Source organism: Pleurodeles waltl, chromosome 3_1 (genome assembly GCF_031143425.1).
Source record: "Pleurodeles waltl isolate 20211129_DDA chromosome 3_1, aPleWal1.hap1.20221129, whole genome shotgun sequence".
Taxonomy (NCBI): Eukaryota; Metazoa; Chordata; class Amphibia; order Caudata; family Salamandridae; genus Pleurodeles; species Pleurodeles waltl.
The window spans coordinates 599,307,006-599,321,649 of record NC_090440.1 but is presented as its reverse complement, the minus strand read 5'-3'; the positions used below and the strand labels follow the sequence as shown (position 1 = coordinate 599,321,649).

General features: G+C 45.0%; 1 protein-coding gene across 6 annotated transcripts in view; it reads left to right on the top strand.

Annotated features, from left to right (window-relative positions):
- Window positions 1–14,644, top strand: part of PPP6R3 (protein phosphatase 6 regulatory subunit 3) — a 1,278,047-nt gene that overhangs the window by 1,090,240 nt on the left and 173,163 nt on the right. For all 6 annotated transcript variants that reach the window (XM_069223039.1, XM_069223035.1, XM_069223038.1 and 3 more), the window contains one exon: window positions 5,563–5,716. In XM_069223039.1, coding sequence (XP_069079140.1) covers window positions 5,563–5,716 — 154 coding nt within the window. The remainder of the gene's footprint in view (window positions 1–5,562; window positions 5,717–14,644) is intronic.

Genomic DNA, 14,644 nt, shown 5'->3' with positions numbered 1-14,644 from the left:
CTAGGTTTCTCAATCAACTACGCAAAGTCACACCTGCAGCCGTGCCAAACACAGCAATACTTGGGAGCAACAATCAACACAGCAAAAGGGATTGCTACTCCAAGTCCACAAAGAGTACAAACATTTCACAATGTAATACAGGCCTTGTATCCAAAACAAAGAGTACAAGTCAAAATAATATTGAAACTACTAGGCATGATGTCCTCATGCATAGCCATTGTCCCAAATGCAAGGTTACACATGCGGCCCTTACAACAGTACCTAGCATCACAATGGTCACAAGCACAGGGTCAGCTTCTAGATCTGGTGTTGATAGACCGCCAAACATACATCTCGCTTCAATGGTGGAACAGTATAAATTTAAACCAAGGGCGGCCTTTCCAAGACCCAGTGCCACAATACGTGATAACAACAGATGCTTCCATGACAGGGTGGGGAGCACACCTCAATCAACACAGCATCCAAGGACAATGGAACATACAGCAAAAACAGTTTCACATAAATCACCTAGAACTGTTAGCGGTATTTCTAGCGCTGAAAGCATTTCAACCCATGATAACCCACAAATACATTCTTGTCAAAACAGACAACATGACAACAATGTATTACCTAAACAAACAAGGAGGGACACACTCAACACAGTTGTGTCTCCTAACACAGAAAATATGGCATTGGGCGATTCACAACCACATTCGCCTAATAGCACAATTTATTCCAGGAATTCAGAATCAGTTAGCAGACAATCTCTCACGGGATCACCAACAGATCCACGAATGGGAGATTCACCCCCAAATACTGAACACTTACTTCCAAATTTGGGGAACACCACAAATGGATCTATTTGCAACAAAGGAAAACTCAAAATGCCAAAACTTCGCATCCAGGTACCCACAACATCAGTCTCAGGGCAATGCGCTATGGATGAACTGGTCAGGGATATTTGCGTACGCTTTTCCCCCCTCTCCCACTCCTTCCATATCTAGTAAACAAGTTGAGTCAAAACAAACTCAAACTCATACTAATAGCACCAACATGGGCAAGGCAACCTTGGTACACAACACTACTAGACCTGTCAGTAGCACCTCATGTCAAACTACCAAACAGACCAGATCTTTTAACACAACACAAACAACAGATCAGGCATCCAAATCCAGCATCGCTGAATCTAGCAATTTGGCTCCTGAAATCCTAGAATTCGGACACTTAGACCTCACACAAGAATGTATGGAGGTCATAAAACAGGCTAGAAAGCCTACCACTAGACACTGCTATGCAAATAAGTGGAAAAGATTTGTTTATTACTGCCATAATAATCAAATTCAACCCTTACACGCATCTACAAAAGATATAGTAGGATACTTACTACATTTGCAAAAAGCAAAACTAGCTTTCTCTTCCATAAAAATACATCTTACTGCAATTTCAGCTTACCTGCAAATTACGCACTCAACTTCATTATTTAGGATACCAGTCATAAGAGCGTTTATGGAAGGCCTAAAGAGAATTATACCACCAAGAACGCCACCAGTTCCTTCATGGAACCTCAACATTGTCTTAACACGACTCATGGGTCCACCTTTTGAGCCCATGCACTCTTGTGAAATGCAATACTTAACGTGGAAAGTTGCATTTTTAATTGCCATCACATCTCTAAGAAGAGTGAGTGAAATTCAAGCGTTTACCATTCAAGAACCATTTATTCAAATACACAAAAATAAAGTTGTTCTACGAACAAATCCTAAATTTTTACCAAAAGTAATCTCACCGTTCCACTTGAATCAAACGGTAGAATTACCAGTGTTCTTCCCACAGCCAGATTCTGTAGCTGAAAGAGCACTACATACATTAGACATCAAAAGAGCACTAATGTACTACATTAACAGAACAAAACTAATTTGAAAGACAAAACAACTATTTATTGCCTTTCAAAAACCTCATACAGGAAATCCAATTTCAAAACAAGGCATTGCTAGATGGATAGTTAAGTGCATTCAAACCTGCTATCTTAAAGCTAAAAGAGAACTGCCTATTACGGCAAAAGCACACTCAACCAGAAAGAAAGGTGCTACCATGGCCTTTCTAGGAAATATTCCAATGAACGAAATATGTAAAGCAGCAACATGGTCTACGCCTCATACATTTACCAAACACTACTGTGTAGATGTGTTAACTGCTCAACAAGCAACCGTAGGTCAAGCTGTACTAAGAACATTATTTCAAACTACTTCAACTCCTACAGGCTAAACCACCGCTTTTGGGGAGATAACTGCTTACTAGTCTATGCACAGCATGTGTATCTGCAGCTACACATGCCATTGAACGGAAAATGTCACTTACCCAGTGTACATCTGTTCGTGGCATTAGTCGCTGCAGATTCACATGCGCCCACCCACCTCCCCGGGAGCCTGTAGCCGTTTATAAGTAGATCTTAAACATTTGTACATTTGTAAATATATTACTTTAAACTTCATTATGTACATACGCATTCACTCCATTGCATGGGCACTATTACTAGCATACACAACTCCTACCTCACCTTCTGCGGGGAAAACAATCTAAGATGGAGTCGACGCCCATGCGCAATGGAGTCGAAATGGGAGGAGTCCCTCGGTCTCGTGACTCGAAAAGACTTCTTCGAAGAAAAACAACTTGTAACACTCCGAGCCCAACACCAGATGGCGGGATGTGCACAGCATGTGAATCTGCAGCTACTAATGCCACGAACAGATGTACACTGGGTAAGTGACATTTTCCATATATATATATATATATATATATATATATATATATTCATCTGTCTTTGGGATTTTTCAAGGGAGAAGAATTTTGGTTCATTATTTGAGTTGACAAGACAGGGGCTCCTTCTTATTACCTGGGACTGGTTTCATTGTTTGAGTCTGGTGTTTTTTTAAATAAAAAATTGGAAACATCTGCAATGTTTGCTTTTGCACCAAGGTGGCCACTATAATCCCATTCCTCTCCACCCTTCCTCCCCCTTTTTGCAGTTTCTTAGGTCTTTCATTTCTGGTAGGTTTTTTTGATAGGTCATTTGGAGACCTTTATACTGCCTTCCTTGCTATGAGGTTCAGATTGAGTTTTCCTAGCCTCAACACCTCCGGAATGTGTTTCAGTGATCACCAATAATGTAGTATTTGCTGGTGTTGTGCCAGTAGGTTCTTCAGTGCATGTGGGAACACAATTAGGATTTCCAAGGAGCCCTTTGTGTGTTTGTACTTGGGTCTTTTGGCTATAAAGGGGGAACCTAGCCCACAATGATTTTGCTGCCCAGTGATGGTACCCATTTTTTGTTGATTAACTTCTACTGGAACCTCTCATCATCCCCCAACTTCTCAAAGTTCCTATGAGCAATAGGCTTTGTGTATGTGGCACGGGCTTCACCCCATAGCGCAGATATCATTACTATGCTATTCCTTATAACATGCACTCCAAAATGTATTACTTTCTGGTTCCTGCGATCGGACTGTGTAACACACTGTACATAAAGGTACTGCCCCTTGGCCTTCCCAACAGTTCCCTGGTAAAATCTGCCATTGGCAAAATCAATGGGTTTCATTGTAGGTGGTCGGTGACTGTGTGCATGGTGGCTGACAGACCCTACTTTGAAAATGTACATTTTGGAAGAAACAGAGTGATTCCTTGCACAAAATATAGATTGTGTCTGATTCCATTGCACCCTTTGTGGGGCCTTCAAGGCCCACATCAGAGGGAGATGCTTTTGTCACGTCAATGGAATAATTAAACTGTGTCTATAAGAATAACACATCTCGAAATTACAGTATTATTAAGGGAGGCTCTCCACCAGATTACCCCACCCCACCCTAAAACTTAAAACCTATCACTACAAAACTAAAATTCGTAAATGTTCCTGAGAGAGGCCAAGAAATTTGACTGGACACAGAATATGGTGTACCAGTGGGGTAATAAGAAACAGAGAGACTCAAAGCTGCGTTGCATTGGACTGCCACCAGTCATCAGGTGTTGGAGGAGATTGCATGCCATTATGCACGCCTGTACTCTAGATGGAGCTTTGCTGATCCAGTGGCCTTGGCTGATTTTGTCCAGGAACTGCAGGTGCGGAGGCTCTCTTTGGCAAAGAGGTCACAGCTTGACAGGTCGTAGACCAACAACTCGTCATGGAAATTCACTTAGAAAACCAAAGGTTACATGGACATTATTTTTAGGTTCTGAATTTACTCATACAAAACCATAGAAATTCAGCAGTTAGTTATTTCAAGTATCTATAACTCGTGCCGTAAGGTAACTATAACTTGTGCCCTCCCCATGCACTGCTAATTACCCAAACAGATAACGGTACTCATGACATCTTTGATAACGTCATTGATAATATCAATATAATATTTGCAGTGACATTTTCGATGACAGAACTGTGCAAGGTGGGGGCGTGAGTTATAGTTACTTGAGATAACTCTTAACTGATGAATTTCTATGGTTTTGTAGAAGTAAATTCAAAACCTAACTATAACGTCCATGCAACCTTTGTTTTTATCTCAACGAGTGCTTGCTGACCTACGAATCCAACATGCCACACAATGAAGCATGTCATTATAGCAGGCCAGGATACACACAACACAGTCACTTAATGATGACTAAAGGAAATGCTCAAGAGATTATCCTGTGCATCACATTGCCTCTAACACCATGGCCCTAAGTGCATCAGCTGGTGAATGGACAGTAATGCGGGTTGTGTTGACCCAACAGGATAACTGTGACTTGGAAGAAAATGGGCTGAGGAGCAGGTCACTGATGGATGAACACACCCTCACCCAGGCACCTAGGTATGGCAATCATACTTAAGCTTTATTCTGGAACACACAGTATCCTCAATTGGCATAGATAATTGTGAGAAGATGCAGGTGTCCGAGGTATGATTAGTATCCCATAATCTATTTGTAATGGAGAATTTAATTAGTTTTCAAATTGTAATTTGTAACCATAACTGTATTCCTATTTTTCAGCGCATTTTATAGGTTTATACACATTTGTGTGATATGTATGTGTGTATGTATATATACATATAGCCGCAGTTAGCGCATCGATGATTCAGAAGTTTTCACATTTTTTTTTTCTCATTCTGTTGATTTCACAGGTGTAGTTTGATGACCCGCACTGGTGTCTAAAACCTCTGTGACTTTTTCCTATAAAATCACCATGCTGTCTGTGGACACCGTTTTAATGATCTTGGTCCCTTAGGCTCAAGATTTCATGAGGGCACTTTATGCACAAGAGGATTGATGCATCATTAAGGACTTATAAACTAAAGCTGTAACTGTCTGCTTTCGCTAGTGAAAATTAAAACATTTGCCAATCTTAAACCACTGTTAAGAGCTCAAGGCAGCAGAAAGCTAAATTTCAAATACTGCACATTTTGTGACATTAGCATATACCTATATAAAGATCAGCTTGGCATTATTGTGTTGCTAAATGTTATTTTTTTTCAATGCAGTGCTTCCATTTTATTGTGAAATTATAGTTTTTTGCTTTATGGTTTATACATTCATTGAATCCATTTGATCTTGACAGCAACCAGCTGGCCAACCAACTTTGAGGTACCTATGGAAACAGCACATATTTCCAATGCGGATTCCTTGGTGGCTGATATCTGGAGCACTGAAGAACATTTGCCCTCCAAAGAAACAGGATGGGCCTCCTTCACAGAATTCACTTCTTCCTTACGGTACCTCTATTTTTTCCTATTAAATTTTTCATACATCCCGCTTTTTGTATTCAGACGCAGTGCAGAAATAGCAATATGTGAACAAGGGCCAATATGTAGTCTCTTCTGGCTTTGTTGCAATAAGAATATATAATTAGGCATGTATATACGTGGTACATCTTGTCCGAACTTTTGGTAGTCAAAGGCTGACATTTCAAACCTTTCTAATTGAGGTAGACTGTCAATGCTCGTGCTCGCTCCCAGCGCTTCCTATTGTCGTGACTCATAAGCCTTCAGCTCTTATGCTGCATGTCCTAACTTCATATATTTTATGAATTGTTTTTGTGCAAATAAATGTGCTTTAGAATTTAACAGTTGTTAATCTAAAGTTTTTCGCATTATGTAGAGGTTCAATTGAAACAGTATGAGACAGAGAATTGCATGGTTCTTTGAAAAAATGTGAGATAAATGCAGAAACTCGTCAACTCTTGGACATGCATGAATCTGTGCTTTTAAATAGCTATATGAATCAGGGTTTTCCTCTTTATGAAAAATACTTTTAAACCGTCAAACTGCATACTTTTCACCTTGTAAATCTCCCTAGGTGCCAGCAATTCCTACTTGCATTGCCAGGCTATGTTATGTGCCTCCATCTTGGGGGCATCCTGCCCTGAATATGTCAGCGCAACTTTAGCTCTGCTACTTCCGCGTGCAGATGTTCGTTCTTTTTGTTGCATGCCTTCTGATGCAGATCCGGAGTGCCATGTTCTTGGAAAGTACCATCTTTATGACATGGTTACCCCAGGGGTGTGAAATTTATTAAAATATCTACTTGTCCAGTGGACAGGTTGCTTCTCAAATCTACTTGTCCTGTAAAAAGATCTACTTGTCCCTTTGGTGCCATGTAGTGTGGCGACAAATTATTGCAGCAATCTCATTATGTAAGTGCTCTGATAATAGCCTCTCTGATTATGCCAGGGCTACTACCATAGTAGCGCTTGAATACTTGCAGTTTCAATCCCTACTGTAGCAATTTCCTTATTTTGCCACCTTTCTGCAGATCTGCATACTGGGGCTGGAGGAAGCAGTAAGCAATAGTTCTAGGGCTGGAATGCCTTTGAGTCTGCAAACCTACTAACCTGCATGTTTTAAAGATTTTTACCAGCTTCTCTCTAATATTTTCCCATAATAAGAAAGGTTGGACATTTACTCCTGACAATGGCAGAATTAGAACTTCTTCCAGGGTTGGGAAGAAAGTGGCTGGAGGGAAAATGAACTTGCAAATGCTCAATAGATTTTTACATGAGCAAATCTACACATCGTATTTACCCATGCTAAAATACAGTTCACAAATATTTTATAGGGTACGACATATACCATGGGTGCACTTTTGTGACTTTCTTTAAGAATTTGGGGCCACATGTAGGTAGGTTCAGATATGCGACCTGCAAATTGCGAGTCGCAAATCCGAATGTAGGATGGTGTCCCTGACACCATCTGTGATTCGCAAGGGCTTCGCAAATGCCCGCCTCATGAATAATCATGAGGTGGGTCGCAATTTGCGACCGCCTCGCGAATGGCGGCCCTCACAGGGATGGTGGCCTGCTGGAGACAGCAGACCACCATGTCTGTGACTGCTTTTCAATAAAGCAGTTTTTTTTTTTGTAATGCAGCCCGTTTTCCTTAAAGGAAAACGAGATGCATAACAAAAATGAAAAATGAAACGTTTTCGTTTCATTTTTTCAGAGGAGGCAGTGGTCCACAGGACCACTGCCTCCTCTGAAAAAATGTTTACAGTGACATTCACAATGGGGAAGGGGTCCCGTGGGGATCCCTTCCCTTTTGCGAAAGTGTTAGCACCCATTTGAAATGGGTGCAAACTGCGATTGGTTTGCGCCCGCGGTCACAAAACAGTCCTACATTGCACTGCGAGTCGCAATTAGGAAGGGAACACCCCTTACTAATTGTGAGTCGCAAACCCGTTTTGCGATTCGGTAACCAGGTTACCGAATCGCAAAACTGGGTTTGTGCATTGCAGTGTGCTTTTTGCATGTCGCAAACAGCGAAAGTCGCTGTTTGCGACATGCAAAAAGCTACCTACATGTGGGTCTTGGTCCCTAATTAGGTCTGGTGTTAACAAAGACATTTTGTTTTTATTAAACTTCTATTTCTCTCTCTTTCGGCCGGCTTTACTGTGAGTGATCGCATTCTGCTCTTCCACAAGGAGCATATTGCCACACAAAGTAGTTTTGTTCAGTGTCAGGAACTACAGTGGCAATCAGTGACGTAACTAAACTGGAGGGTGCCCCTTTGTAAAGAACATGGAGGAGCCCCCTCTCCAGACTCACTCAGGGCAGGTGCTGTGCTGAAGGGGCCCCCTGGAGGGCGGCTGCGGGGCCTTTGTTATGCCGCTGGTGTGCTTTTAGAGAGTTCAAAAACTTTTTTTGGGGGGGGTTTGCCAGTATTTGTTACAATGTTGAGGGCCTGGTAGCTCCCACAACAATAAAGTGTTACAAAAGCCATGTCAAAACAAGACACGCATTGATGAAACTAAAAGACTTATAAAAATATGTCAGATCAGTTGGCTTTGTCAGTGTTTGTTTATTTTCATGCTTCCCATAATCGTGTTGAAAATGGTTACACTGATTTTCCATTAGAAATATTTTTGGGAAATCCTAGCATGCATCAACACATTTTACTAAATGACACTTCATTTGCATATAATCAGAGAGCATTCTGGGAGCATTATACTTAGCCTCATAGCCTAAACGTTTCAAACATGTATATACACGTTTTTTTTTTTGGTACTGGAACCAACGTCCGTAGTGAAGTGTGACCTTAAAACATTTATTTACAGCACTCACCCTAATAATGAAGGCTTTCAAATAATGAACCATAAATACAAGTTCGAACAGCATTATCTTTTGGAAACACGTTACCTTAACTGCAGAGAGTTCCACTCTCTGTAATCAGGCAGCCAAAGGGTTTGAGCTGCAGGGGGTTGGGCCTACTTGTCCCAAGGACAAAGTAAACATAAAAACTTGTTGCCCTTGACCCCAAACAAGATGTCCCGGGCGTCGGGCGATAGGAATTCCACATCCCTGTTACCCCCACTTTTTGTCTATCAGTGTGCTTAGACTGTTTTCACTGGGATCTTGTTAACCAGGACCCCAGTGATTGTGCTCTCTCTCCCTCCAAATGTGGTTACCTAACACTTTTGTGCACTTTTTTCTCAATTGGTATATCTGATGTCCCCTTATCAGTCCCTAGTATATGGTACTTAGGTACCCGGGTCATTGGGACACCAGGGGTCCGCCATGGGCTGCAGCATGTATTGTGCCACCTTTGGGAGCCCATGCGAAATGTGTCTACAGGCCTGCCATTGCAGCCTGTGTGAAAAGGTGCATGCACCTTTTCACCCCAGGTCACTACACCAGGTCACTAAGTCACCCCTATGGTAGACCGTTCCAGCCTAAAGGGCAGGGTGTAGGTCCTTGTGTGTGAGGGCACCCTTGCATGAGCAGAGGTGCCCCTGCGAAAGCCAGTTCCATTGTACTGGGCTTTATAAGTGCGGGGAAGCCATTTTACCCATGTATTGAGCACAGGTCACCTGTGTCCAGCTACATAATAGTAACCCCGAACCTGAGCATGTTTGGTATGAAACGTGTCGGAGCGAATCCCCAATACTAATGCCAGTATTGGTTGTATAATTCTGTGCACTCTAGAGGCTCCTTAGAGGACACCCCCCCCCCCCAGTATTGCTCCTACCAGTCTTCCAGGGTTTACAGGTGGCCCGCACTGCTGCAGCCCCTCACAGGTTTTCTGCCCTCCTGTTGCTTGATCAGCTTAGGCAGGGGAAGGCAGAACAAAGGATTTCCTGTGGGAGAGGGAGGCAAAACCCTCTTCCTTGGAAAAAGGTGTTGCAGGGCTGTGGAGGGATAGCCTCCCCAAGCCACCAGTTTGCTCTGAAGGGCACACTTGGTTCCCTCTTTGCATAAACTGCTTTGCACCAGTCCAGGGACCCTGGGTCCCTGCTCTGGCACGAAACTGGACAAAGAAAAGGAGTAACCACTCCTCTGTCCATAATCACCCCAGGGGTGGTTCCCAGAGCTCCTCCAGGTGGCCGCTCGATTCTACCATCTTGAAACCAAGCTGTGCAGAGGTCCCTGGGAGTATCTGAGTGGCCAGGTCAGGTGATGTCAGAGACCCCTTCTGGTAGGTGGTCACCTTGTAAGGTGACCAAAACCCCCTTTTAGGGTTATTTAGGGACTCCCTTGTGGGTTGGTCTCCAGATTTGGCATGCAAGACTCCACGAGGACTCGTCTGCTTCTGCTCCTGGCCACTGGAACCGCAACTGAACACTTCAGGAACTGACAAGACTGCAACTCCTGAGATGACCTTGCCTTGCAACATTGTTTCCCCGGCTACTTCCAGCAGCTGCAACATTTCCACGGCTGTGCATCCTCTGGGGTCGGCAAGACTTCAGAAATCAGAAAATAAATCTCCCTTAGAATGGAGGAGTTTCTCCCCTGCATCTGCAGGCTCCTACAGCAATGTGCGGCTGCGTGGATCTGCCCTCCTCTGGAACTGCATGGATCCTGCAACACAAGTGGTGGTCTGGAGTGGTCCCCTTGGTCCTCTCTTTCCTCTGTCCATTTTAGGAGATGGTGAGCCCTTGCAGGACAACACCCCTGTGAACTGGCTCTTTTGCAGCTACCAAAGCTTGTTGTCTCCTGCTCTAAGGGAACTTCAGACTCCGAGGAGCCCTGGCCCCTATCACTTTATCCTGGAATGGACAGTCTCCCCTCTGCTGCTCCAGTGACGTGGTACTCCTCTCCAGGTGTGCTGATTGGACCTCACTGCAACTTACTATGCCTGCTGTCAGTGGGTTGCCTGTGGGGCTGTGACTATTTCTGCTGGCTCTCCTAACTGCTGAGGGTCATCCAGGACTCCCCTCAAGTGTTGAGTCCCCTTGACCATTGCTGGTTCTCTTCAGCCTTGCAGCTCGTCTTTTGGCTCCTCTTGCATTTGCCAAGGCTTGTTGGTGGTTCTCCTAACCACTGAACGTCTGCGACCGGGCGACTGATGTGAGACATCATCTGCACAGCTCTAAGGACATCTCTACAGCTCCTGGGCTCCACAGCTGACCTTCTTCACCCTGTCAACCTAGATCTTCATACTCATAAGGGTGGGGAGTGGCTCCTGCACTGCCTGGACACTCCATTGTGGACTGGCACTTATTTTTCAGGTCCTCCCCTTCCAGAATACACAGTTCGGTTCCTCTGGTCTTGTCATGTTCTTGCAGAATCAATTTTCTAAATCCTTCTGTTAGTCCTTGGGAAGACCAGGTACTTACCTCTGCTTTCCTGTTCGCTGGGGGTCACTTAGCTACTCGCCTCTTGTTGTCCCGAGTTCTTTCAGCTTCCCTCTAACTACTCCATACCCTTGGGTGGGGGACTTCACTTGCGTTCCACTATTTCAGTATGGCACTGCCCGTAAGTAATCTAGTTTAGTGTTACTATAAAGTACCTTTATTTTTGCAACACTGTGTGGTTCTTTCAGGTGTTGCTGCTGTCTGACTGCTCTGGTATTGCAGGTGCTTTGCACTCCTCCTAGATAAGTCGGCTGCTCATCCACCACTGCCCCTAGAGGGCCCTGGCTTCCTAGACACACTTCATTCACTAATAGGGGTTGCCTGGACCTGGTGTGAGCAACAAACACCATATGTGTCCAACACACACCAGGCCAGCTTTCCACACATGGAATCCTGTCATCCTGACAATTTCTCTTCCTACAAATTCTTTAGTGTTTTAGACACACACCCCACCTGAAAACCACAGGGTTCAAACCATGCAGAGACTGGATGTCAGTGACTGACAACCACGAAGTCTGCATCTGGTGTCTGCTCCAACCATGACTTGGCATTGTGTTGCTATGAAATGGAACCAAAAGGCTGCTTGCGACTCAAACTTGTAGTAATGGAACTCCCAAAGAAGTTGAAAAATGTCCTGTCTCTGTCCTAGACCTGTCATTGTCCAAGTCACAGAGCTCAGCGAAGTCCAAAAAACATGAAAATACTTCCACCCTGACTTCCCCAGGCCATTGGTGCTGCTGAAACAGCTTTGGGAGCTTAAAATGTCCCTAGATATATTTGATACTCCACCTTATTCTTCTTTGTCTCCAAGGCCAGCTGTGCTGCTTGCCTGAGAACAGCCCAATTTTAGAACTCAGCTTCATCGTATACAGACCTGTCAGAGGCAACGCCATCTGCCTGAGTCTCTATGCCATCAGAAGCCCAAAAGTTTTATCAGATGCAGAAGATCTCCCTTTACCCCTCCCCCCACCCCCCCTTGAGGTGTCAAGCAACCCACTATTAGCCCATTAAGATACTGAACACCATTACGATGACGACAATCCTGTAAATGAGGGGGCACTAATGGTTATGGTTGACCACCTCCCGACAAAAGCCCACTTGTTGACATTGTTGGGTTTGTACATCAATGGGCCGGTCACAGCTGTCTGCTTCACAGACCCTCCTTTACGTGTGTGTCATCCTAGATATCGTGCACTTCCACACCTTTGCTCTGTCTCCGAGTGTCCCAGGCATTCGGACGTTGATTCCAATGTTTTAACATTTGACCTGGGTCTCAGTGAGCACAGCTCTGAAACTTCTTGACCTCCAGCATCCTGCTTTTGAACAACACCAGTTCACACATGCGGGCTCTGCAGAGTGATCTGCAGGTTCCATGCGCTGAAAACTAACAGAACCACTGACTACATCTAGGTATAGGAAGACATCTAGGTATAGGAAGAGACTGCAAAAGATCTGCAGTAGTGACTGCCCAACCACAGTTTTACTGGTGGGAGATTTAAGCCTCTTGTTGCAGTACCCTCCCCGACCTTTTGCCTGATACTTGATGCTAACTTGCCTGAGTGTGTGCTGGGATCTTGCTAACCAGGCCCCAGCACCTGTGTTCTTTCCCTAAAGCTGTACCATTGCACACAGCTAAGTCCCTGGTAAAAGGTACCAGTGGTATCCAGGGGTTTGTGGCGAAGGAGGGACCCTAAGGGCTGCAGCATATATTATGCCATCCTAAAAGACCCCTCACCAAACACAGGCACACTGCCATTGCAGCTTGCGTGCTGGTGGAAAGAAGTTAAAGTCTACATGGCATCCTTCTCTGGATGTGATACCTACCAACCACTGCCTGTGGCATAGATAAGTCACTCCTTTAGCAGGCCTTACAGCCCTAAGGCAGGGTGCACATATTATAGGGGAGGGCATAGACATTGTAAGCGCAGGATGGCCATATTAAGTGCATGGGAAGTCCTCAAGAAGGACTGAAGAGCTGCACCAGCAGAGAACATTCCAGGCAACTGACTTTTCCCCCTGACCTACAAGCCTGTCTGCAGCTTCAAGACTCCTGCTACAAAAAGGGGAGGCATGCCGCAGGACCAGTAACCTCTACAAACCTCCAGTGACTGTCTACTCAGCAGAGGACCAAGAACTCCTGAGGTCCCCTTGGTCCTGTCTACCAGCTGTCCAACTTGGGAGGCAGTAACCCTTGCCTCCCATTGCAGGACAGTTCCCTGTGCACCAAAACCCTTGCAGCTACCAAGGCTTGTTTGTTTCGTCTCCAAGGGAGCTTCAAGCTCCGTGTAGCCCCGGTGTAGGAGGCTGGCCTGGCTTATAGTGGGTACCTGATGGTACTTACACCTTGGGCCAGGTCCAGTTATCCCTGATTAGTAGTGTTCTAGCAGCTTAGGCTGATAGAGGTAGCTATAGCAGAGCAGCTTAGGCTGAACTAGGAGACATGCAAAGCTCCTACTATACCACTTATATCATATAGGTACTATATCACAAGAAACACAATACTCAGAGTTACTAAAAATAAAGGTACTTTATTTTAGTGACAATATGCCAAAAGTATCTCAGGATATACTCCCTTAGGATGTAAGTAATATACACAAAATATACACACAAACCAAAATCAGGTAGAAAAGTAGTGCAAACACTATAGAATACAATAGGATGCAATAGGCCTAGGGGCAACACAAACCATATACTCCAAAAGTGGAATGTGAACCACAAATGGACCCCAGGCCTAGTGTAGTGTAGAGGGTCGCTGGCAGTGTAAGAAAACACTAAGGGTGTCCAAGATACCCCACCCCAAGACCCTGAAAAGTAGGAGTAAAGTTACCCTACTACACCAGAAAGACAGTAAAGTCGAGATAGGGGATTCTGCAGTTCAGAAACTGACTGCAAAGCACTGAAGACGTATTACTGGACCTGTAAAGGAAGGGGACCAAGTCCAAGAGTCACGTCCGGGGGGGGGGGGGAGCCCACTAAACCCCGGATGAAGGTGTAAAAGGGCTGCCTCCTTGTGGCAGAAGCTGAAGATTCTTCAACAACGGAAGGTGCCAGGAACTTCTCCTTTTCACAGAAGATGTCCTACGGCGTGCTGGAGGATGCAGAGTTGTTTTCCTGCAGAAAGCTGCAAGTCACGGTTGAAGAAAATGGGTGCTGCCCGGGCCCAGGAAGGACCAGGAGGTCACCCTGGAGGAGGAGACAGAGGGGGTGCTCAGCAGCATACACAGAAGCAGGCAGCACCCGCAGAAGCACTTGAACAGGCGTTCAAGAAACCTGAGCACGGCGGTCGTCTCAACACTACTAAAGAGGGTCCCACGAAGTCGGTGGTCAAAGCAGCGAGTTGAGCAATGCAGGACGGAGTGCTGGGGACCTGGGCTATGCTGTGCACGAAGGATTCCTTGCAAAAGTGCACAGAAGCCCTAGCAGCTGCAGTTCACGCAGTACACAGGATTACTCTCTGGCGTGGGGAGGCAAGGACTTGCCTCCACCAAATTTGGACAGAAGGACCACTGGACTATCGGGGTCACTTGGATCCAGCTCCTGTGTTCCAGGGACCCCGCTAGTCGAGATGAGGGGAC